Genomic DNA, 23,785 nt, shown 5'->3' with positions numbered 1-23,785 from the left:
GCATTGGGGGCTTGGCCTCAGGAGAGACTCTGGATGCAGAGGTCAGGGGGCGCGCTGGGGGAGACACGACAGAGGAGGGGGAAGGGACAAAGTTTGAAAGTGCCCTTCCAACTCTTCCAGGGAAAGTTTGCTGGGGGGGCCCCATGGACAGAGAGGGGGTAGAGATGCGGGGGGCCGGGTGGCGGGATGACCCCCGAGAGGTGACCGGACCCCGGGGGAGCGACCCCTCCCCCTGTCCCGGCTCGGCCCGGCTGGGAGTCGCCCGGCTCGGGGCGGCGTGTGTTAGTTGGAGCCGCTTTCCGGCCGCTCCGCCGGGCTGGGGGGCCCCGGCGCGGGCCGGGAGCCGGCTCCCCGGTAGCCCCAGGGGGCAGCTTTACTACGGGGGGTTTCCCGCACCGGGACTCCCCGGCCCCGCAGAGCCAGCCCCCCGCAAAGGGGAAATGTGCCGGCGCCCCGGCGGTCCTCGGCGCCGTTTGGGGCGCGTGGCGGGCGCGGGGGGCGGCGGCCGGGCCGGCGAGACGGCCGGCGGGGGAGCCCAGGGAGCCGGGCAGCGGCCCCGGGCGGCGGCGGGGAGCGGGAAGGCTCGGGCTGGGGGGAAAGGTCGGATTTGCTGGGCGGAAGAAACACAGATGGCGGCGGCGAGGCGCCATTCCGGGCCGGGAGCAGGCAGCCAGCAGCCCTGTCCTCACCGCGGTCCGCCCGCCGCCGCTAAATACCCGGATGCGCCGCCCGAGCGCCAGACGCGGAGCTGGGAAAAGGGAGGCAGAGGAGGCGGAGGCGGAGGCAGAGCCAGGCGCCGAGAGCGACCGACAGACCGGCGGGGCCGGGCCACGCCGAGCCGGCCCAGCGAGTCTTCCCGCGACCCGAGCCAGGTCCCCGCGGGCCGCGCTGCGGACTGGCCTGGGCGTCAGGGGCGCGAGAGCAGGTTCTGAGGCGGGCTTCCCTCGGCCTCCGGCGAGGGCTGGCCTTTTTGAAGGCGCCTTCTTTAACAGCAGGACTAGGCAGGCCACCATGACCGAGAACTCCACGTCCACTCCTGCGGCCAAGCCCAAGCGGGCCAAGGCCTCCAAGAAGTCCACGGACCACCCCAAGTATTCAGATATGATCGTGGCTGCCATTCAGGCGGAGAAGAATCGCGCGGGCTCCTCGCGCCAGTCCATCCAGAAATACATCAAGAGCCACTACAAGGTGGGTGAGAACGCCGACTCGCAGATCAAGTTGTCCATCAAGCGCCTGGTCACTACCGGGGTCCTCAAGCAGACCAAAGGGGTGGGTGCCTCGGGGTCCTTCCGGCTGGCCAAGAGCGACGAGCCCAAGAGGTCCGTGGCCTTCAAGAAGACAAAGAAGGAAGTCAAGAAGGTGGCCACGCCAAAGAAGGTAGCCAAGCCCAAAAAGGCTGCTTCCAAAGCCCCAAGCAAGAAGCCCAAAGCCACCCCAGTCAAGAAGGCCAAGAAGAAACCGGCTGCCACGCCCAAGAAAACCAAAAAACCCAAGACTGTCAAAGCCAAGCCAGTCAAGGCATCCAAGCCTAAGAAGGCCAAACCAGTGAAGCCCAAAGCCAAGTCCAGTGCCAAGAGGGCCAGCAAGAAGAAGTGACAATGAGGCTTTTCTTGTGGACACTCCTGCCTGTCTCCTATTTTCTGTAAATACTTTTCTCCTTTTCTCTCCCTTGATTTTCGTCTGCAACCCTTTGCCCCGTTCTATTCTTACTTTATAAGAGACAATTTGGATTCCTCCGAAATTAGGGAATAGTTCATTTTTCCTTTGAACCAGTCATGCAAGGACAGCAACAACAAATCTCATCTCTGTAATGATGAGAATGTACCTATGTTCTGTTTTGTTAATTTGCTATTAATCTACTTATGGGTTTAGGGATTTGGGGGGGGGTTGTGTGTTTTGGATGGTTGGTTTGCTAGGAAGGTAAAAATGGGAGGAGAAGGAGCAAAGCAACTCGTTCTGCTAGATGAGAGGGAGCCCAGGAATTGTTCAGGTTTGTAGGAGTATCTTTAAGGCCAGCGAGCTTGCTTTAAGTTGAGCACTCCTTGTGAGTTTCAGAACCTTGGTGGAGAGGAGAGAGGTGGCAGCAGCTGGATGGCAAAGGAGGGAGATGGAAGTCAGCCCATAGAGAGTTTTTTCCACTCCCAATGGTGGGCAGTAGGGGGTCCAAATCCAGTCGCCTTCTCACCTCTGTTAGTCTGCCCCTGTGGCCTCCCTATTGTCCTAAGGAAGGGGAAGGGGGGTGGAAGTGACAGCTGGTCCAGGAAGCAGTGACTTCTCTCAGTCAGTTAGAAACTAGCCATTGGGGGTCTTTGTGATTTGGAAAAGTCTCATGATAAACGGGGCTGGAAATTTTGGGGGAAGGGTGGGGAGTCAGTCAAGTGCCTCAGTGTACCCTGTTGAAACTTGGGTTTTTCCACACAATTGGATTGTATCCTAGGAGGACTTTTTTTCTTTTCCCCTGGCTTTTTGTTCCTCCAGTACAAGAGGTGGCTTTGCTTGGCGGTCTGGCGGAGTCCAGCCCAGCCACCTGCCACTTAAAAACCTCCCAGACCTCTTTACTTCTGAGTCTTTTATAAGTAGTTGTAGATGGGGGAGGGGTAGTGGGCGGGGAGTGGACAGTCAGACATACCGCAGTCGATTTTGAATTGCTAAGTAGTTTTACAGAGCTAGGTCTGTGTGTGTGTGTATATGTATATATGCATATCTAGGGCTAGTACTTAGTTTCACACCCGGGAGCTGGGAGAAAAAATCTGTACAGTCGTCTCTTATTTTTAATAAAATAGTAAAGCGCGCGGTTACGCGTCATCCCCCCACCCCACCTTTGTTTTGTTTTGTTTTGTTTTTAACAAGTGATATTTGTGCCGGGAAGAATTCGCTGTCTTTGTAATTTTAAAACTTTAAAATAAAATTGAAAAAGGAAAAAACTTGAGCGGTGTATTCTTCGTCGCTTCTAAGACTGGAGGAGGAGAATGCAGAGCGATTGGGCGGGCGAGCAGTGGGGGAAATCGGGGGCCGTTTGCATCTGAGAATGGGGGAGCGTTCCAAGAGCTCGACTGAACCCGGGAAACGTCAGGGCTGGAGGTAGGTACAGAACGTGCCTCGGCCGGCTTCTAGGCTCCTGCCTTAAAGGGTCCAGAGGGCACCCCCTTCCGAGAGGTGGGTGTGCAGGCAGGGGATAGGAATGGGGTGGGGGTCTGGTGGGCTGGGCCCGGGCGTACCTTCCTCCGCCCCGTCGCCTCCCCTCCCCCCACGCGGACCGCTCCGGTCTCAACTTACAAATCAATCCACTTTGGTCCTCTGCGGATCCCGCCAGGCCCCGCCCGCCCGGCCCTGGGCCCGCCTCCCCTGCCTCTTTAGCGGCCCCTCTCGCTCCGATTGGCTGCCGGGGCCCGGCCCCCGGCCACCTGACCAGGCCGCGGCCGCGGCGCGCACGGCCCCGGAGCGGGCAGGCGCGCTCGGGCGAGTTGAGCGCGATGTGGGCCGGCCGCGTCCTCCACGCGGCGCTCTCCGGGGGCCCCCGCGGCCGCCGCGCGCAGTCAGCGCTGGCCCAGCTGCGTGGCATCCTGGAGGAGGAGCTGGAAGGGATCCGCGAGGCTGGCACCTGGAAGAGCGAGCGAGTCATCACATCCCGTCAGGGACCGCGCATCCACGTGGACGGCGTCTCCGGAGGTAACTCCCCCTCCTGGGAGTCGTCGGACCTGGCCGGTCGGAGGTTTGCGCCGGAATGGAGGCCCTGCAGGCAGTAGGCGGGTGGGAGCACCTGCATGCTTAGCCACTGGCCCCTTTCCCATCTATCAGGCCGACTTTATGGCTTCCCAGTGTTAACTCTGACCTGGTTAAACCCGTTTCCACAGAGGGAGGTCAGTTGCCCTTGACCACCCTGTTGGCTCAGAGGGCGGGGCTGGACCGAGACCCAGCCGTGTGAGACGTGAGAGAAAAAGAAAGACACCAGCTAGCTCCCACCGCGCTGCTTCAAGGAAGGCTGGTGGGAAGGCAGCAGCAAGAGACCCTGCATTTCTGGAGCGGCTGCTGTGTGCGGGCGTCTGCTAATTGCAGCACGTGGACGCCCCCAAACCCCCACAGCTGGGAATGACTAATCCCATTTCCCAAACGGAGCAGCTGAAGCTCAGAGATGTGAATGAGGTGGCTTGCCCAAAAGCCCCCAGCTAGCTGCAGGCAGAGCTGGACTTTGGTCTAAGTCCTCTGGTATATCGGAGCTGGAAGGTCAGCTCACTGGCCGCAGTCACAGTGAACCCGGCTCAAGGGCTGCTGCAGCAGTTGCACCATGAATTGGCCCTCCAGGCCTCTTTCATTTCTTTCCAACCACTGGTCACTGCCTGTCTTGTCTGTGCCAGGTCCCAGGTGGGTGCTGATTGTAACCAGGCCCCCAAACCTGCCTCCTGCCCGGGAAATAGGCATGGAATCCTTGGTGCTGTTGTACTAATTTGTAAAATGGAGATCCCAGGAAATCCCTGCCTTCTTCCAGGGGAAGCTTGGAGCAGGTCAAAAGATGGGAAATTAGGAGACTCAGCTTCTCGTCCTGTTTTTGCCTCTCCCAGGCTGAGTGAACCTTGCCCTTCTCGGGTCACCTGTGTTCACTTGGGGCTTTATAAGTCAGGGGTCGGGGCCGCAGAGGCATCCCCTTTGGGCATTCGATTCTGTACCAGGCAGCAAAGTCACCTGTGTGGAGTTTGAGGCGGGCATCTCACCCGGCCCTCTTTTACCCTGGAGGAAACCAAGGCCCAGATGAGAGGTTGCGGGTGGTCTTCAGGGATGGGAGAAGCCTGTGAGGCAGGACTGAGTTCTCCCAGGGTAGAATGTGATTCAAAGCCAGAGTTTAAATGTCTCATCCTTCAAGGCACCGCTCCGAGTCCTTTCCTGACCCTCTCTGAGGGTGATCATACTGTGTGGTTGTCACCTCCTCAGGGGTGAATCCAGGTTCATCTCCTTTCTGAGACCCCAGGGCCTGGCACTGACACCTTTCCAAGCCCTTGCTTGCCCTGAGCTGCTGTGTCTGTCCCCTCTCCTCCACCTCAGGAATCCTTAACTTCTGTGCCAACAACTACTTGGGCCTGAGTAGCCACCCCAAGGTGATCCGGGCAGGTCTGCAGGCCCTGGAGGAGTTCGGAGCTGGCCTTAGCTCTGTCCGCTTCATCTGTGGGACCCAGGTACACAGCGGGTGTTGGGGGTGGGGGTTGGGAGGGATTGTCCCCAGCACTGGGCACTGACCCCAGCTGTCTGCTTCCCACAGTCAGCAGGGCTGGTTTAGCCAGCTAGCTCAACCCAGGGCCCTAGGCCCATTCTTAGCCCCAGAGCTGTCCGCTGGAAAGTCTGGGTTCAGGCTTTTGTTTTGCTGTGAAGCCTTGGACAAAAAACTTAACCTCTCTGAGCATCCATTTCCCTACCTGCAGAACAAAACTCCGCACACCTGTTCCCCTTTGGGAAGGGAAGAGTAGAAGGCAGGGATTGAGATGGAGGGTTCTGGAGCTATTCTGCCTGAGTTCAGTTCCCAGCACCACCATTTATTGGTTCTATTGCTAAAGGCAAGTGTCTTAATCTCTCTGTGCCTCAGTCTCTTCATTGGTAAAGTGAGGATAATAGTACTTTAAGAGGATTGTTCAAATTAAAGGGTTAACACATAAAAATGCTTAGAACAGTGCTGGGCACATAGTAATGCTTGATAAATGTTGGTTATTATTTTATTTTGTAAATGTTACAAGATAAACTTATATAATCATGAAACTTACACGGCTTATTATGTCCCAGGTACTGTTTTAAGAACATTACAAATATTAACTCATTAATGCTCATAACAGTCCTAAATGATAGGTGCTATTTTTGTCCCTGTTATGGAGATAAGGACACTGAGGCCCAGAGAAGTTAAGTGACTTGCCCGAGGGCACACAGCCTATCATGGTGGGATTTGAATACAGGTGGCCTGGAATGCAGTCCGTGCCTCTGCCTCCTTGTGGTTATTCTTACCTGTCCTCTCTGAAAGGTGAAGGTGAAGTGAATGTCAGAGGTGGAACGCCTAACTCTCAGCCAGGGCACTTTCCAACAGAACCCTCACTCAGACTGCACAGCTTTCAAATCTAAAAATTTGAGGCCAAAATGAACCTAGAGTTACTTGTGTAATCCTCTCCTTTGCCATTAAGCCACCAAAAAATGCATCAGTTTGTTATCAGGAAGACACATCTTCCTTTACCATCAGCACCCATAATTCCACCATCAGACCCCAGTACAAACGAAGACCCAACCAGGAAGGGACACCTAGCAAGCCCCTGATCCCTCAGTGAGAACCATCTGCCAGATTCCTGTCGGCTCTGAGGGAACCCTTGCGGTGAAGAAGGAAGGGAGAGGCCAAGGCTGCAGGCCTTCTAGGCTGCCTCTGTTTCTGGTCCTCTAAGCCTCTGTCCCCAGGACTTGTCCCACGTGGCCCCCACCAGGCATTAATACTTGTTTTACTCGCTTTCTTCAGAGCATCCACAAGAACCTAGAAGCAAAGATAGCCCGCTTCCATCAGCGGGAGGACGCCATCCTCTATCCCAGCTGTTTTGACGCCAATGCTGGCCTCTTTGAGGTGTGAGGGGGCCGTCGGTGGGGTTGGTGAGGCTGCCAGCCTGTGGAAGGCTTGGGAGTGGGCAATTAGAGGAACCTGGTAGGATGCCAGCACTGTGCCTGGGGGCTCCAGTGCCCGTTTCTTATGGAGGTCAAGGTTGGCCCAGGCAGGTGCTGCAAGAGGAACCTGGGGCGTGCAAGGATGCCGGCTGCCTGGGCATTTTGGGGGTAACCTACATCAGCTGGAAGGCTGGGGATGGCAGGGGCCAGGCACTCACCAAACATGTCCTTGCCTGCTCTCCCTAGAGCAGGACGCTGGTCCAGGCCAGTCCTGGGCTCTGGGGACCCAGGTCAAGGCAGAGTGCTCCTTGCCTCCCTGCCCAGAGGAACACCCTGGCTGGCAGTGAAATTTGGACTCAGATGGAGTTGTGGGGAGGGACAACCCCAAGGTGGTTGAGTGATGGCTCTACTCCAACTGCCTTCCTCCAGGCCCTGCTGACCCCGGAGGATGCCGTCTTGTCGGACGAGCTGAACCATGCCTCCATCATCGATGGCATCCGCCTGTGCAAGGCCCACAAGTACCGCTACCGCCACCTGGACATGGCCGATCTGGAGGCCAAGCTGCAGGAGGCCCAGGTGGGGCAAGACCCAGGGTCTCAGGGGTGAGGACTGGGCTCACCCGCAGCCTTCCCCCTGCTGAACGAAGTGGGGCTTGGAGAGGCCAACTCCTCACTCAGACAAACACCCTGAAAGTTTGAAACAGCCAAGATTTGAACCCAGATCCCTCAGACTCAAAGTTTTATTCCATTGCACCATGCTGCCTTGAGTTTTAGCAAGCACCTTATGTGTGGCAGGCCCCTGTGAGGCATAGCAGTGAGGTGATCTTATGGCTAGAACTGGCCCTGCCTCACCCTGCCCTCTGGGAGAGGAGACAGAGCATTCTCACTGCCCAGGGCTAAGTGTGGCTCCAGACTGCCCTGGAAGAGATGGGTAAAGGGAGAGAATGTTCCAGCCCCAACACAGTGGTGCTTATGAGCCCGCCTCTGTGCTGGGCACTGGGCAAGGTGAGCTCTTGGAGCCCCCGGCAGCACAGAGGGTGGGTGGTTTGGCCCAACTCGTGACACCAGCCACCACCTGTCCGTGTCTTCCCTGCAGAAGCATCGGCTGCGCCTAGTGGCCACTGATGGAGTCTTTTCCATGGATGGGGACATTGCACCCCTGGAGGAGATCTGCTGCCTCGCCTCTCGATATGGTGCTCTGGTCTTTGTGGATGAATGCCATGCCACTGGCTTCCTGGGGGCCACAGGACGGTGGGAGCACCTGACACCTTAGGCCTTGGGTCGGGCTTCTAAGAGTGGGTGGGAAACTGGGAGGCCAGCCCCCAGCCCAGCCCGTGATCCCTGGGCACTCAGGTGCCAGTGGTGGCAGTGGCAGCTTCTCTTGCAGGGGCACGGATGAGCTGCTGGGTGTGATGGACCAGGTCACCATCATCAACTCCACACTGGGGAAGGCGCTGGGCGGAGCATCAGGTGCCTGCAGGGTTGTGTCCCTGGGGTCCCTTATCCACATGCAGGGTCCTGGAGGGCTCTCAGAGAAGGTGGGGAGGGGAGACCTGGGGCTGCGGAGAAGAGGGCAGCATGGACTGTACTCTCAGGAGGGTGTTCCCCTGGCCTCTGACCACCACCTCCACCACCACCTCTGCCCTTGTTCCCAGGGGGCTACACGACAGGGCCTGGGCTCCTGGTGTCCCTGCTACGGCAGCGTGCCCGGCCCTACCTCTTCTCCAACAGCCTGCCACCTGCTGTAATTGGCTGTGCTTCCAAGGCCCTGGACCTGCTCATGGAGAGCAACACCATTGTCCAGTCTATGGCGGCCAAGACCCAGCGGTGCGTTCCCTGGCAGGGGTGGGGCAGGCTGGGGTGGGAGAGATGGTGAGGGCCTGCCCTGTGTGCCTGTGCAGGCCCATAGCTCCACGCTTATGAGTTCTGCCCCTGCCCACACCACGTCCCCAGCAGGGTGCACTGGGACTTGGCTCTCTCATCCAAAGGCTGCCTGCTTGCCCACCTCCCTCTTCTCTGTCGCTGCCTCCTCCTTCCATTTCCTGGTGCATTTCTCTGCGAATGACCCTGTGTCTCCCCCTCATGTGCAATCCTGTCTTTCTGTCTCCGTTTTTGGTCAGCCTGGCTCCTCATCTGCATCTCTGTCTTTGTTGGTCCTTTCTGCAGACTTGGGCACAGATCTTGGTTCACATGCCCATCAGGAGCAGGTGTGAATGCTCCACAGCCCCCCCCCAGCTACCTCTGACACCTAGCTTGTTCCCATAGGTTCCGCAGTAAGATGGAGGCCGCTGGCTTCACCATCGCGGGAGCCCATCACCCCATCTGCCCTGTGATGCTGGGTGACGCACGGCTGGCCTCTTGCATGGCAGATGACATGCTCAAGAGAGGTGAGGGGCCCAGGACTAGAGGACTGGCCGTGGGTCCTGAGAGAAAAGGGGGGAACCCCTAGACTGTGAATACTGCCCCTGACCCCCACCCTGCTACCCCTCTTAGACCAGCTGTCTAAGCTTGAAAACCACAGGCCATGTGGCAGTCCCATGTCTGAGAGACCTTGGGCAGCTCCCTTGCCCTCTGTGGTCTTCAGGAAAGTAGGGGCTGTATGTCATGCCCCAAAGCCTGTCTGGCTCTTGTGAGTCCCAGGTTGACGCGCTCTACCCTCCCAGGCATCTTTGTCATCGGGTTCAGCTACCCTGTGGTGCCCAAGGGCAAGGCGCGGATCCGGGTGCAGATCTCAGCGGTGCACAGCGAGGAGGACATCGACCGCTGCGTGGAGGCCTTCGTGGAGGTGGCGCGGCTGCACGGGGCACTGCCCTGAGCCCCGGGGAGTGACAAGCAGAGCCAAGGCCCCCTCCCTCCACAGTGACAAAGAGAGCCTTTGATCAGCCCAGGCCAGAGGCTCTGAGCTCTGTCAAAGTCCTGCGGCCGGGCTGGGGCAAGGCCATGAGTATGAGGCAACAGTGTGGAAACTGGCTGTGACGCGCTGGTCTGCTTTCTTCTCTCTAGGCAGGCTCAGTCCTGTGACCGGCAGAGGAATCAGGCAGGAGCTAGGGCTCAGGGCAGGCTCCTGAGGACTGTAGTGGATCTCAGAGCTGAGCACCTCCCCCAGATTGAGATGGGACCCAGGCAGCTGGGGTAGTACGGGCAGGGGCCGCCGTATTTGTGCTGCTGTGGAGGGCAGCTGAACACCAGCCCGCAGGCCTTTCTCATGCCACCCCCCACCCTACTCTGCAGCCCCTTGAGTCTAGCCTTGGTGAACACCTGTCCTCGGCTCCCTGTCCAAAGGATGGCCTACAGCTGCCCAGACAAGAAGAGGCTGGGTGCCCAAACCCTTGTTTGGGAGGAGAGACAGAATTCAGGCCCCAAAGGAAAGAATGTGGGTCACTACTGGAGAGGCCCCTGACAGTCTGAAACCAGTGTTCTGGCCCACTTTGTCCCTGACTCTGTGGCCCCGGTCAGGCCCCATCCCCTATGTGTGCCTCAGTTTCCCTCCACTATCAAGAGTGGATGTTATATTGTTACCTGGGGCGAGGCCTACTCCCCTAATTGTCAGCCGCCAGGGGGCGCAGTGAGCTCAGGCTTCGGCTGCTACCGGCGCCGGCTCGCCCCGTCCTCTCCAGACTCCAGGCCTTGGACTCGGCTGGCGGGCAGGGCCCCTTCCACAACAGCTCGCTGCTCCTGGTCCTCCTCTCTCTATTGCCCTACCCACTCAGCCTTATGGGCACCTGGTGGGGGTGGGGGATGGGTTCTGAGTCACCGCAGCTCCAGCCTCTGCATGCTGTAGCCTTGGGAAGCTTGTCATTTGCTGGAGGTAGGGCAGGGAGGTTGAAAAGGCTCTTCACTAACAAGGGGGAACTAGGACCACATCCCTGCCGCCCTGCACCCCTAGCCCTCGCCTTAGCCTGGACATCTCGGCGTGGACGATCTGGGCAAGCTCTGGCCCAATCCTGCAGGATCTTGACACTGGGATTCTGGGAATCCTAGCTTGTGACCTGGAGGAGCTTGAGGCGGGGGTCCAGAAGCTCGGGGTGCTGGGGGATGCAGCCCAGGAAAGGGGGCTGCTGTGGCCACATGTGCAGCATGAATGCTTGTAGGCCGCCACCGGGCCCAGCCAGCAGCTTGATGTGCGTGGTCTGCGCAGGCCGGCAGGTCGTACCGGGCGGCCACGAGCAGCCGCGGAGTGATGCGTCGCAATCCGTGCAGCGTACCCAGTGGGGCCGGGACACCGGGCCCAGATCCACTCAGGCTGACGAGAGGCGGCACGAAGCTAGGTCCACCTGGCAGTGGGGCTGAGTGCGCGCCGCCGCCTCGTGCAGCTCCCCGGTGGACAGCGTGGGCAGCAGCATCGCGGCGACATCCTGGGTCAGCTTGCTGCGGTAGCGCGCCGCGCCACTGGCCAGCTCCCGGCCCAGATTGTGGAGCTGCGCCGGCCCCGGTCTGCCGCCAGCCAGGAGGGGTAGGAGGCGACAGCAGGCACAGCAGCAGCTCCGGGCGCACGTGCTTCGCCCTGGGCGCGTACTGGTAGTCGCTGGACGCCCGCGCGGGGCCCGAGGGCCAGCCGCGGATCAAACGCACTTATGCATCCTGGGGGTTCCGGGGACCGCTCCCCGGGCACGCCAGGCCACGTCTTCTGCGTCGGGCGCCGGGGTCAAGGCCACCGCTCCAGGAGCAGCAGTTGGAGCAAGAGGAGGAATTGGCGCCAGGGGCGCGCCGGTCCTGCCTGCCCCACGGCGGAGCCCTCTATGGGTGCCTCCGGCCTTCCCTCCGCCTCTGCTGTCATATCAGGCGCTCAGCCTTGCCGCTGCTGGGAGCTCTTTGCCCCAGTCCTGCCCGCAGCCCCTCCAGATCCCAGCCCCGACAAGGAGGGGCCTTGCGTGCTGGGGACTCCCAAGGGGAGGGAGGGCAGTATCAGGGACTTTCAGGGTTCAGACATGCCACATTGGTGTGTCCAGGCTTCTGGGAGTCTAAGTGCCTTGCTTTCATATAGGGTGGTTGTGAGCCTCTAATTGTCAGTGATTCTGAAGTCTGGAATCACGCTGAATCTAGAATCCTACAGTTCTGCCCTTCAGTGATCATAAGATTCTACGTTCTAACTCCTTAATTCAGTTCTGATAGCTCTGAATTTACGTTAGCAGAGTCTAGGTATGATTCCTAATATCTTCAATTCAGTTGAGTCTTCTGCTTCCAAAAATTCGGGGAGGTACAGCATCTGGGATGGGTGACATCAGAGAAGCCCCTCTGCGCACTGGTGAAAATCCCAGGGCCTCCGAGGAGCTAGTTCTGAAGTTCTCTTCCCCGGTTCCTCAGGCCTTGAATGCAAGTCCTGGCTTCATCAGCGTCACCCTCCCCACCACCCCAACTATTTTCCCTTCCTTCTCACAGACTCGCCTTTACACTCCTCCCACTCTCCCAGCTTCTCGATAGACTCCGCACACAGTCCCTACCGCCTCTTCTCTCCCTTAACTCACTGCAGACTGCCTTCTGCTCCACTGCACTGTCCAGTTTACCAACAACCTCCTTTTTGCTAAATCTAATGCACCTCGCCCCCCAGGTGCTGGCCTTTCTAACCCCCTGGAAGCAATTGGCCATGTGACCCACTTCTCCAAGAGGTCCAGGCCAGAACCCCGCAACCGAATCACACAGCCATTCACCAAGGCCTCTTAACCTCTTTGACTCCTACCTGGACAAGAGGCTCCTAACAGATCACTCATTAAATTGCTACCCCTCTCTCCACCTTCACCCTAGGCCATGATAAACTTCTTACAAAATAAATGAAAAGGTCATGTCCCTGCTCTAGAACTTTCACTAGCTCCCCATTGCTCTCTGGCTAAAGCCAGATTCTGGATGACACGTAAACCCTCTGATCTCCAGCCAGACTGAAGCCCTGGAACAAGATTAGGGAAGCTGATGGGTCTTGGGATTCTCAGGGTCCAGAGGAGGAGTCCTATCTGAAGTCTAGAAAAGGGATTCATATTCTGGTTTCCTAGCCTGGGACACCCCATTTGAGACTAGGAATCCTTTCTGAGCTTGGATTGGAGCCCTGCTTGGAGCAGGGAGGGGAGAGGACAGGGGGTGGAGTCATCAGGCAGGGCCACAGGAGGGAGTGCCACGAATGGGCTGGGCCCTGGGCACGGAGGGGTTAACTACAAAGCGAGTCTCAGCGAGATCAATGGGTTACTCGCTGCAGAAAGAGAAGCAACGCAGAGAGGCAGAGAAGAGCCAGGCAGAAGAGCATGCATTCTGGGGGCAATCAGGGACTGACAGGAGGTGGCCAGAGGCTACTCCGGAGGGAGTGCACAAGTCCAGCTCAGCAGAGGAGGGGCCTTAAAGGAGAAGAGGGAGAAGTGGGAGGCAGACCTGTACCTGCAGAGAGGCACCAAGGGGCAGCCACTGAGCCAGGAGGCAGCTTCAGCCTGGCCGGTTCACCCAGGATCGAGCGGGGGCCCAGTGCCCAGGGTTGAGGTGGGTGTTGCCCATCCTGGGCTTTGGGGGTCTGCTGCATGCTGGGTGCTGGTGGGAGGCAGATATCACCTTTCTTCCTTCCTCCCTGCCTGGTCCCCCTTGCCCTTAATTTGTCCCACCACCCCAGAGGTCCCAGGCAGGCAGGGGGATCCACAGGTAGCAATCGATGTGGGCTGCGGGGTGGGGCAGGGGTGAGAGTGGGCACAGCTTGCACAAATGCACGCACACACACGCAGGTTGTCAGAGGCACCACCTGTTACAGGCTCTCAGATGAGCACTCCAGCTTGGGAGTCAGGGTACCAGGCTGGCAACAGCCCCGGATCTGCCACTCAAAGTGTGATATTAGCCTCCCATGTCCCCTTTCTGAGCCTCGATTTCCTCATGTGCAACAAAGGGGCAGTGGCCTATATGGTCGTCCCAGCTGTGCCCTGTGGGGCTCTCAGTAGACTGGACTCTCCAATGACTCAGGGATGTCACCTGAGTCTACAGCTTGTAGCCGGATGGAAGTCCATGACCCATGTCCGAGAGTCTTTCTTGAGCTTCAGGTCCCCACTGAGAAGTAAGGAAAATATACCAGCTTCTGGGGGTGGAGCTGCCCCTCCCCCCATCTGCCATGTCCTCACCCTGCTCTGCCTGTGTCTTACCTGCATCATTGCTTGGCGGTGTCCATCAACTTTGTAATCAGCTCTTCACGCCCTGGGCTATGGGGGTGTTCCATAGGAAACTGAGAAACCCACCCCAGAAAACAATGTGATGGTGCCAGCAGCTTGCACAGTGGGTCTCAGTGATGATTTTCAGCTCTGTTCCCCAACTCCCACCCCCATGAAATTCCAGCCCAGGAGACCTGGCCAGGCGCAGGCTGAGGGAACTAGACCCTTGGGTCGAGTGACCAGAGCTGGGGGTTCCTGCCTGAGAACTCCAGCTTCTCTTCCCCAGGTGCCCATCTGATGAGGAGATGGCTGATGCCCAGAACATTTCGCTGGACAGCCCAGGGAGTGTGGGGGCTGTGGCAGTGCCTGTGGTCTTTGCCCTCATCTTCCTGCTGGGCACAGTGGGCAACGGGCTGGTGCTGGCGGTGCTGCTGCAGCCCAGCCCAAGTGCCTGGCAGGAGCCAGGTAGCACTACAGATCTATTCATCCTCAACCTGGCGGTGGCCGACCTCTGCTTCATCCTGTGCTGCGTGCCTTTCCAGGCAGCCATCTACACGCTGGACGCCTGGCTCTTTGGAGCCCTCGTCTGTAAGGCCGTGCACCTGCTCATCTACCTCACCATGTACGCCAGCAGCTTCACGCTGGCCGCCGTCTCAGTGGACAGGTGCGCTGTGCCCGGGGCCTGGCTGGGCCTGGCTGGGGAGGGCCGACCTGAACAGGTTCTCATTGGCCATAGGAAGGAGAGAATGAGGGACCCAAAAGGGAGATGGGAGGGAGGGAGGGAGGGAGGGATCAGTTCTCTCTCCCCACCAACCAGTCTCTGGGCACCTGCAGGGCGTGCTTGAGGAGACCATCCTGCCCTCCCCCCAACGCCACTGTGAGCTTCGGGAGGACATCTCTGCCTCCAGTGTCAGCACAGGGCCCGGCACAGAGCGGGTGCTCTGTGAGTGAGATGAATGGCAAAAAGAACACAAATGAATTCATCCAGTACTTTATTACCGCCCACACCTGGCCCAGGTTGTGGTCATACCTGCTTTCATAGCTTGAAACCTGGGGTCAAATCCGGGCTCACACTCTAGCTGATGACCTTGGGCAAGTCACTTCTCTCAGCCTCCGACCCAGCCTTCCTAGGGGCCGGGCACGGCTCTAAGCGCTGTGTGTTAACTCCCTCAGTCCTCACAACCACCCAGCGAGGCAGGGCGCGCGGTCCCCCGCACCGTTCAGACGCGGAATCAAGGCCGCCCGGCCCACGGGTCCCCGGGGCAGCGTCAACGCGGGGGCGCGGATGCGGGGCCGCCCGCCTGCCGTGCTGACCCGGCGACCGCCCGCAGGTACCTGGCCGTGCGGCACCCGCTGCGCTCGCGGGCCCTGCGCACCCCGCGCAACGCCCGCGCGGCCGTGGGCCTCGTCTGGCTGCTGGCGGCGCTCTTCTCGGCGCCCTACCTCAGCTACTATGGCACGGTGCGCTACGGCGCGCTCGAGCTCTGCGTGCCCGCTTGGGAGGACGCGCGCCGGCGCGCCCTCGACGTGGCCACCTTTGCAGCCGGCTACCTGCTGCCCGTGGCCGTGGTGAGCCTGGCCTACGGGCGCGCGCTGCGCTTCCTCTGGGCGGCCGTGGGCCCCGCGGGCGCGGCAGCGGAGGCCCGGCGCAGAGCCGCGGGGCGCGCCATGCTGGCGGTGGCCGCGCTCTACGCCCTCTGCTGGGGCCCGCACCACGCGCTCATCCTCTGCTTCTGGTACGGCCGCTTCGCCTTCAGCCCCGCCACCTACGCCTGCCGCCTGGCCTCGCACTGCCTCGCCTACGCCAATTCCTGCCTCAACCCGCTCGTCTACGCGCTCGCCTCGCGCCACTTCCGCGCGCGCTTCCGCCGCCTGTGGCCCTGCGGCCGCCGCCGCCGCCACCGCGCCCGCTGCCCCCCGGGCTCCCGCCGCGCCCTCCGTCGCATCGGCCCGGCGTCCTCGGGCCCTGCCGGCTGCCCTGGGGACGGCTGGCCTCGAGGAAGGCTGCCGGCGGGCAGCGGCTGGGGCGGGCAGCCCGGGGGGGAGCCTGCCCGCGACGGAGAGGCTGCGCGAGCCCTGTCAGCCCGAGGATGGGAATAAACCTTGTCCGCCTGCACTCTGCTGGGTGTCCGTGTGTCATTCCCCTTACCCCAGGGCAGGACGCTACTAGGGGATGGGCTAGGGGATGGGGGCCAACACTAGGAGCCCTCTGAGGAGCAGGGGCTGAGCTGGGGCTCCAGCCCTTTGAACACCCCTGGGCGGTGGAAATGGGTCCACCTAGCCAAGCACAGCCTCCTGGCTCCGCAGCCCTCAGACTATCCATAGCCAGTGTGGCAGGAGGGCAGTCCCTCTGCCCATCCCTGCAACTCCGCCAGCACCTTCTAGGCCCTGCTTCCTCCACCACCCTTTACCAAGCCTCTTCTCCTTTCCAGGCCCTGGCCTGGGTAATTTAACACTAGCAGCTAATACAGCAGATATTTATTAAGCACTCGCTATGTATCTTGTGCGGTGCTACATTCTTCAGTCTAATTATCAAAACAGCTTTGCAAGGTATAATTAGTTCCGTTTTATAGATGTAGAAATGAAAAATCAGAGGTTTAGTGATTTGCACAAAGTCACATGGCTAGTGTTTGACAGAGGTTGGATTCAGACCCACTGCTGTCCAACTTTTTCTGCTCAGTGGAACCTCCTCCACCTCTAGGGCCTCTGCTCTCGGTTTCCATGGTTTCCAAGGTTTTTCTTGGTTCTTCCTGATTGGGCATCAGCCCTCTTCCCCAAACCTACAGCTCCCCACATTCGACTGGATGCCCCGGAAACCTCAGGGCGCTTCCAGCCCCCTTCCTTCAGAGAGTTCTGTTCAGGTACTCAGGCCAGTGGGTCCTGGGTCCATTGCCTGACCCAAACCCCCTGCATTATTCCTTCAGCCTTTTCGTGCTCCTGGCTCAGGAGAGAAACTGAGCCACACTCAGGCCCCAGCTGGCCTCCCAGCAGCCTCGGTGGCCCCTCCCTCCCTGTCCCTGCCCACAGCTGGGGTAGTCTGTGGCTGTGGAAACCTCCTAATTAACCAAGAAGTCAGTCTCGATGGTTGCAGAGCCGCCCACTTCCCTCCCTCCCTCACCACATGCCAATGTTTATTAGCTTCTGGCCAAGGCCTGAGACCTCTCAGCTTCCGTGTCTCCCCAGCATACCTCCTGGCTGCTGGGCACCCAGGGAAGACCCCTCCCTGACAGTAGGCAGCTGCTGAGTCCTTGCCACTGCCTGCCACCTGCACAGACCTAGGGGTCAGAGTGGCAGTCACCCGTCACAGGAGGAGGCTGAGACCCAGCTGAGGGAGCGACTGCTTCAAGGGCCCGACACAAGGGCCTGACGCCTGGTCCAGTGTTCTTTCTCCCACAGCGCTACATGGTTTCCACAGCTGACTCCCCGCAGCAGGGGGAGTGTGTCCTGGAGGAGGTGTGATGCTGCCCACTTCCACAGCACCCAGTATGGCCTCCGTCTCCCCGTGGCCATCACTCACACTGCCACTGGCTCATCCGTGCCTCGCGCCAACCCTGGCAAGCAAGGGATATTACCTCCCTTTTCAGAAGTGAAAACTGAGGCTCTAGGAGGTGAGGTAGCTTGCCCAGAGCCAAGCGGCACATTCGCGGCAGAGCTGGGATCCTAACTGGCCCAAGATGGCTCGCACGGCAGCCCAGGCAGTGTCCAGAGAACATCTAAGAGAAGCTGCCAAAGTTCACTGCACGACAATGGCGAGTGCCTGCAAAGGAGAAGTAAGGAACAGAATCTCCTGGGGTTGATGTATGCTGTGGTCAGTCCAGCCACCCAGCTGGGCCGCTGCTCCTCCACAGTCCCCTCTGTGGGCACGGACAGGTGACCCACTGGGAATAGCCTTCTAGGACAGGCAGGAAACAAGATCACCCAGCCAGGGAGTGGCAGGGCCAGAGTCTGAACCTGCATGAAACTCTGGGCCCCGGGGAGGGGTTGGCCAGTGGAAGCACTCCACAGTGGCCTGGGTCTCTGCTCAACTGGCAGAGGGACAGTTGTACTGCCTAGGCCCCTGGCTGGCCTCCAAGGCCTCCTGCTTCTGAAGCAGGTCTCTCTGGCCCATTGGAGCCAGGTAAAGAAACCCAGAGGCCCCGACTAACGGAGGACAGCGCAGCCTGGCCCAGAGGGGAGCACAGCAGATATCTGACACGTGAGGACAGAGGTGCCGGGGAAGGAAAGATGCGACCCTTCCTTCCTTCCTTCTTTTCTCTATCCCCCAAACATGTGAGTGCCTGCCCTAAGCTGGGCCTTGAGGAGAAGACAGAGATGGCAGGAGTCTGCTCTGGTCCCTGCCTTCCAGGAGCTCTCAGTCCAGCTGGAGAGCCAACTACCAACAGATGCAAAGACAGCACTGTGTGATGGGGCCCTAACAGAGAACACACAGTTCTGAAAGGGCACAGAGGAGGAAACTCCTGCTCTCCTGGGCAACCCAAGCAGGAGTCCCAGAGGAGGTGACATTTAGTATGCATTTTCCTGGAAAAACGTGGGAAGAGCTCCAGGTGGAGCAACAGCCTGTGCCAAGGCAGGGTACAGGTAGGAGCAGCAAGTGGGCTGGTGCAGCTGAAGCAGGGCAGGGTGGGGGCGGGGAGGCCAGGAGGGTGGCTGCAGCGAGCACACATGCGCTCCTGGGCCAGCTGGAGAGCAGGAACCAGAGTTCAGGCAGGCCAGGATGCCACTGGAGGTTTTTAGGAGGGGAGGGGCCCCATCAGACGTGTGGTCAGAAAGCCCCGGGGTTGCTGTGTAGAGGCTGGGTTGGAGGTGCAAGGCTGGCACTGAGGAGCCCAATCCAGAGGCTGCTCTGTGAGCCCTTGGCCATGGATTTGGCAGGAAGATTGATGGCCTGCTACTGGGCTTGGGCTTGGGCTTGGTCCCCAAGCCTCCTGGGTCTGCTTCAGGGGGCAAATGAAATGCTTAGAAGAGCAGATGGTCGTAATACTTTGGTTAGGAGAGGGCTACGAGACCTTTAAGGCCAGAGGCAGACGATGGGCGCTGGAGTAGAGGCTGAATGAGCCCTGGTCACTGCCCATGGGATCCAGGAGAACCCACCTGACCTGAGCCCCCTGCAAAGTCTCGGGCTAGGCTTGAGGCAGTCTGGGCTTCCTGGGAAGGAGCCCCTCTTAGTAGGAGGGAGGGCTTGAATTCTGCAGCCCTCTCACCTTCCTATTTGTGCAAACCTCTTAGGGATGGGCCTGCAGCATTCATGTCTGAGCACCTACTAGGTACAGGGTTTTCCTGCAGGAAAGAAAGACAGAAGCACAGGGGATTGTGGGAGCCCAAAGGAGGGCCCTACACCAGCTTGGGCTGGCAGAGAAGACTTCCTAGAGGAGCAGGTGCCCAAGCCAAGTTGTGAAGTGGGAGTTAATCAGGGCAGATGGAGAGGGGAGCGATGGGAGAACATGTGCGCAGGTCACCTGGAGTCAGGCACAGCATGATGCACCGAGGGCCTGGAACAGGGTATACGGGAGCCCCAATGGGAAGTGAGGTGGGAGAGTTAGGGGGCAGTTGCAAAGGATTCAGTAAGTCCTGTCTGGAACTGAGACTGTACTTTGTCCTGAGGGCAATGGGGAGCCACTGAAAGGTTTGAAACAAAAGAATGACCTGATCAGATTGACTCTTGAGGGAACTCTTTCTGTCTGCAAGGCAGGTTTCCTGGGGAGGGAGAGCAGAATGAGACTGGGGGCTAGGAGACTAGTTAGGAGGCTGCTGTGAGAATCCAGAGAGATGATGATATCCAAGCCGTTGGCAGTGGGTGGGGAGACGTGGACAGACGGGACAACCATTTGGGAGGTACAATTGTTGGGACTTGATTAAATGTTGGGGGGAGGAAAGAGGTGTCCCAGATGACACCCCAGACTTCTGGCTTGACTATTGAGGGTGGCAGTGGGGATGGCAGGGGACAGGTTTTGGGGGGAAGATGTTGAGCTTGGTTGGAACATGTTGAGACTGAGGGGCCTAGGGGACACGGTGGGGACATCTGCTATGTTTCAAGCTTGTGCTTGGCCCTGGAACGTGTGTCTCATCAGCTTTAGAGTTTGAAGATGGAAAAACTGAGGCTCAGAGAGATTAAGTAACTTGCCCAAGATCACAGAGCTGGCCCAAAACAGAGCTGGGGTCTAACTCAGGTTTGTCTGATCTCGGTTCCATGGTCCTTAGGGAGAAGAGGCAGTGGGAGTCGGTTGAAGGGGAGGGAGGAACTTCAATGTGCAAAGGTGACCCCCCCATCGCGCCCTGTGTAGCAACAATAACCAGGGCTGAAACTCAGCCCTGGGGAGGGCGGGTGAGGTGAGAGCCCTGGCACAGCCATGTTAACCAAGCCCCCTCCCTGCTTAAGGCTGGCAGGAACAGCGTCATCTATCAGCTTTGAGGTGTGCACCTGGGGACATCAATACCAATTAACCACCACGCGGTTTCCTATTAATGAACATCAGCTCCTCGGCCCGGATGCAGGGCTCATTTGTGAGCCACCAGCTGGATCCAAGATGGCGTGAGGCCAGAGGGACAGGCTGTGCAGGGGTGGAATTGTTTCTGGTTTAAGAGGACAGGACCCTGATTCATTGAGGCATCTGCTTGGTGCCAGGTTGTTTTAGTGGCCCAGGCTCTGGGGATGAGCCCGAAGCAGGAGGAAGGGTGGTGAGGAGGGCTGAGGGACCAGGGCGCCAGCTTGGAGTAGGGGGGGTGCCCTGGATGGCTGTGGTGCTGGGCAGGGTGCTGGCCTGCGCACCTGGTGGACCTGCCAGGTCAACTCAGAGAGGTGGCATAGTGCAGGAGTCACGGCATGGCCTTTGAGCGGCACTGTCAGGTTTGAATCCTGGCTTCTGCACTTCATGGCTCTTGAATCCTGGCTTCTGCACTTCATGGCTCTGACCTCTCTGTGCCTCCTTTCCTGTGGAACTGGGCTGTCTGAGCCACGCCCCACAGGAGGCAGACCGCCTTGGGTTGCTCACTGGCTGCTGCCAGCCCTATGCCATGTTACAAGGGCTCTCCCAGGCAGATCTTTGTCTCCATCCAAACCCTCACAATCCAGCTGAGGTTGGATTGCCCACCTCTGCCCCTCTGGGCGTGCTGATTGCCAAGGGCTTCTATAACACGTGCCATCCTCCCGAGGGAAAAACTCACCAGGCTGGCATGGGCCAGTCACAGGGACAAGAGAACACTCTGGCCCCTGGTCTGGGGCTTCAGGAAAGACTCCTTTGCTTCTCTGAGCTTGTTTCCTCATCTGTAAAGTGAGCTGATCATATCTCCCTTCAGGCACTGAGGCCTCAGTGTCAGCTTGAAAGTCGGCATGCAGGGGTTTGGGCTGTGATTCTCTTTGGGCCCCACAGCTGGGGAGAGCTAGGGTCTTTGTTGGGATTACCTGGGCATCAGTCCTGCTTCCCGACCTCCTAACTCTGGCCTGGGCTCAGCGCCTGAAGCAGCCTGGGGAGCAGACAGCCCTGGTGGGTAGGGGCCTTATCCCAGAGGGGTTTTTCCCCAGAGCTCGTGGTGCCTGCTCTGGGTAAGGATACATCTGACCTCCAGGTGGAGGTGACAGCCTGCCTCACCTGGTTTCTGCCACAGGGCAAATCTTTAGACCTCAGGATCTCCACAGCCTGGTCCCACCTCCCTCCCTGGCCAGCCTCTCACCCTCCTGGTCCCACGGCCAGCTGGTGCTTGTCCTCCAGCCTCCAGGCCTGGTTCATGCTGTTCCCTCCACCCACCCAGCTCTCTGACCACCTGGGACGGCCTGTAATAGTTGAGGCAGCCACCAAAGATCAGCGAGGACCACTCCAGACCCAGCTCAGCCCCGTCACCTCGTACTGTCCTTTCTCTTCACCAGGTGACAGGTGCACGCCTCGTCCACCAAGCACACTGCATCATGTGCTCAGCAAGGAAAGGGCCAGACCCTCCCCACACCTGAGACTGGTCACACAGACAGGGACGTTCACTTAGTAAGATCTGTCAGTTCCTACTGACTGTGTCCGAGGAGTGCTGAGGACATTGGCACTTTGGAAACCTTGGCAGAGATTCCGTAGACCTAGGCTGGGCCCTGCGCACAGCTATCTGACCTCAATACATTACTCTCTCGGAGCCTCAGTTTTCTGCATCTGTAAAATGCTGGCTCCCTACCTTGGCTCCCTAACATTTTATTGCAAACACTAAGTCAAAGGGCTTGTATAAAGGGCCCGCTGGCTCACAGCAGGAGCTCAGCAGATGTCGTTGCCCTTAGTTTTAGGAAACTGTTTCTGAGAGGCTCTCATTTTAGGTGGGGTAGGAACAGCATGGGCTCTGGGGGTGGGCCCAGGTTCCAGCCCAGCTGCCTGGTTGGGTCGCCCCGGCAAACCTGCATTTTCTTGCCTATCAAAGGCAGCGGCAAGGCCAGTTGTCTCCCGGATGGTTGTGGGAACCTGTGATTGCTCCTCTCCAAGCACTTAACACCGTTTGCCATGGGCTATGGCCAGGATGTTGTCTTTTCCGTCATTGTCATGTCCCCAGCTAACACACTGGCTAGCGCAGAGCAAGTGCTCACTTCGTCTCTCTAAACATGAATGAGACGTGAGGTGTCAAGACCCAGAAGGTGACACGGCCAAGCAGGGATTCTTCCTCCTGCCGCCCCCACGTCCCCCTCCTTACATCCCCCGCAACTCAGGAACTGCCAGGGCAGCTGTAACAGAAGGAACCAACTCCTGGCGGGCAACCTCTGTGTTCTCCATCCTGCCCCTGCCCAGCCAGCTCAGGGCCCACTTGTGTGTTTTCTGACTCACTCCAATGTCTGGGGCTGACTTTAACTGGCTGGCTCTTCAGACAGATTTGGGGTTGCAGAAAAATCCTGGTTGGAAATGGAGTGAAACAGATTGGCTGGCTGCCTGGATGTCTGGCAGGTGTTTACTGACCGGCCTGTAAGCAACCTTCATGTGTCAAGCCCTTCATTCACTGTCTACATGGCCAGAAAGGGAGTTGACAATAGCCCTTCACTTGCCCCAGTGGCCCATTCTCATGGTTACATGGCTACAGGGCCAGAAGGGTGTGGGTGAGACACCAGAGGAATAGAGGATGCTGCAAGGATGCGCGCCACGCTCCAGGTGGGGATGGCTTGGTCCAGGCCAAGGACTTGTTAGGAGTTAGTTAGCTAGCGAGTCTGTGTCAGCCTGTCCTACAAACACACGCAGTCACCTCACAATTTCACAAAGTCCCAGCATGCCCCACCCCTCAGCTCTGCCAATACAAACCAGCCTGCCCTAGGGAATAACCGGTCCCAGAAGTGCCCATCTATCTGCTCCCAAAGACTGTAGCAAGAGTTCCTAACCTTTTCTGAGACTGGACCCTGCTGAGAATGAACACTATGGGCCCTTTTATCAGAAACACACATGCACACTCTCCACAAGAAATCTTGTATCCTTTCAGGGGGTTCAGACCTCTCTAAGGGTCCGTTAATTGAACCCCTTAGACCCAAGGTTGAGAAACCTTGCCTCAACTCTCTCCAGGGTGATCAGCCCCCTGTGTGGTAGGGGGGAGACCAGAGAAGCAGGTCCCATGAGGGTGCCCACCCGAGTTTGAGGTCCACTGCCTCCCGCCCCTGCCTCTCCACTGCCCTGGACTCTTCTCGGCCCAGCCCCACCCGAGGGGGCCACGGGCCAAGGGGCTGAGCCGCTGTGGGAGGGCAAGCTCAAACGTGGACCCCGGGCCTGAGCGGGCAGGCTCACCAGGAGGGAGTTACTAACATGGACAGGAAGGAAGGGAGAAAAGCCTCCCTGCCTGCTGCACCTCTCCCACCAGCTCCCCACCTCACCCTGCTCCCCACCTCCCTCTGCTCCCCACCTCACCCTGCTCCCCACCTCCCTCTGCTCCCCACCTCCCTCTGCTCCCCACCTCACCCTGCTCCCCACCTCCCTCTGCTCCCCACCTCACCCTGCTCCCCACCTCCCTCTGCTCCCCACCTCCCTCTGCTCCCCACCTCCCTCTGCTCCCCACCTCACCCTGCTCCCCACCTCACCCTGCTCCCCACCTCCCTCTGCTCCCCAGCTCCCCCTCACCCTG

General features: G+C 58.9%; 3 protein-coding genes across 3 annotated transcripts; all 3 read left to right on the top strand.

Moving 5' to 3' along the window:
- The first annotated feature begins 705 nt into the window (after window positions 1-705).
- Window positions 706-2,926, top strand: H1-0 (H1.0 linker histone). The gene has a single exon (XM_014793194.2). It carries the CDS (start codon window positions 721-723, stop codon window positions 1,594-1,596), a length of 876 nt encoding a protein of 291 aa, XP_014648680.2. The 5' UTR covers window positions 706-720; the 3' UTR covers window positions 1,597-2,926.
- Window positions 2,927-3,458: 532 nt separating this feature from the next.
- On the top strand, window positions 3,459-9,593 carry GCAT (glycine C-acetyltransferase). Its single transcript, XM_004437838.3, has 9 exons — window positions 3,459-3,669; window positions 5,038-5,168; window positions 6,479-6,580; window positions 7,048-7,194; window positions 7,714-7,868; window positions 8,005-8,087; window positions 8,273-8,444; window positions 8,883-9,004; window positions 9,281-9,593. Exons 1-9 carry the CDS (start codon window positions 3,474-3,476, stop codon window positions 9,430-9,432), a joined length of 1,260 nt encoding a protein of 419 aa, XP_004437895.1. The 5' UTR covers window positions 3,459-3,473; the 3' UTR covers window positions 9,433-9,593.
- A 2,342-nt stretch (window positions 9,594-11,935) lies between these two features.
- On the top strand, window positions 11,936-18,337 carry GALR3 (galanin receptor 3). Its single transcript, XM_004437839.2, has 2 exons — window positions 11,936-14,390; window positions 15,058-18,337. Exons 1-2 carry the CDS (start codon window positions 14,032-14,034, stop codon window positions 15,824-15,826), a joined length of 1,128 nt encoding a protein of 375 aa, XP_004437896.1. The 5' UTR covers window positions 11,936-14,031; the 3' UTR covers window positions 15,827-18,337.
- The last annotated feature ends 5,448 nt before the right edge of the window (window positions 18,338-23,785 follow it).

Source organism: Ceratotherium simum, chromosome 25 (genome assembly GCF_057802395.1).
Source record: "Ceratotherium simum simum isolate JZ-2026a chromosome 25, ASM5780239v1, whole genome shotgun sequence".
Classification (NCBI taxonomy): Eukaryota; Metazoa; Chordata; class Mammalia; order Perissodactyla; family Rhinocerotidae; genus Ceratotherium; species Ceratotherium simum.
This window is presented reverse-complemented; position numbering and strand designations above follow the sequence as displayed.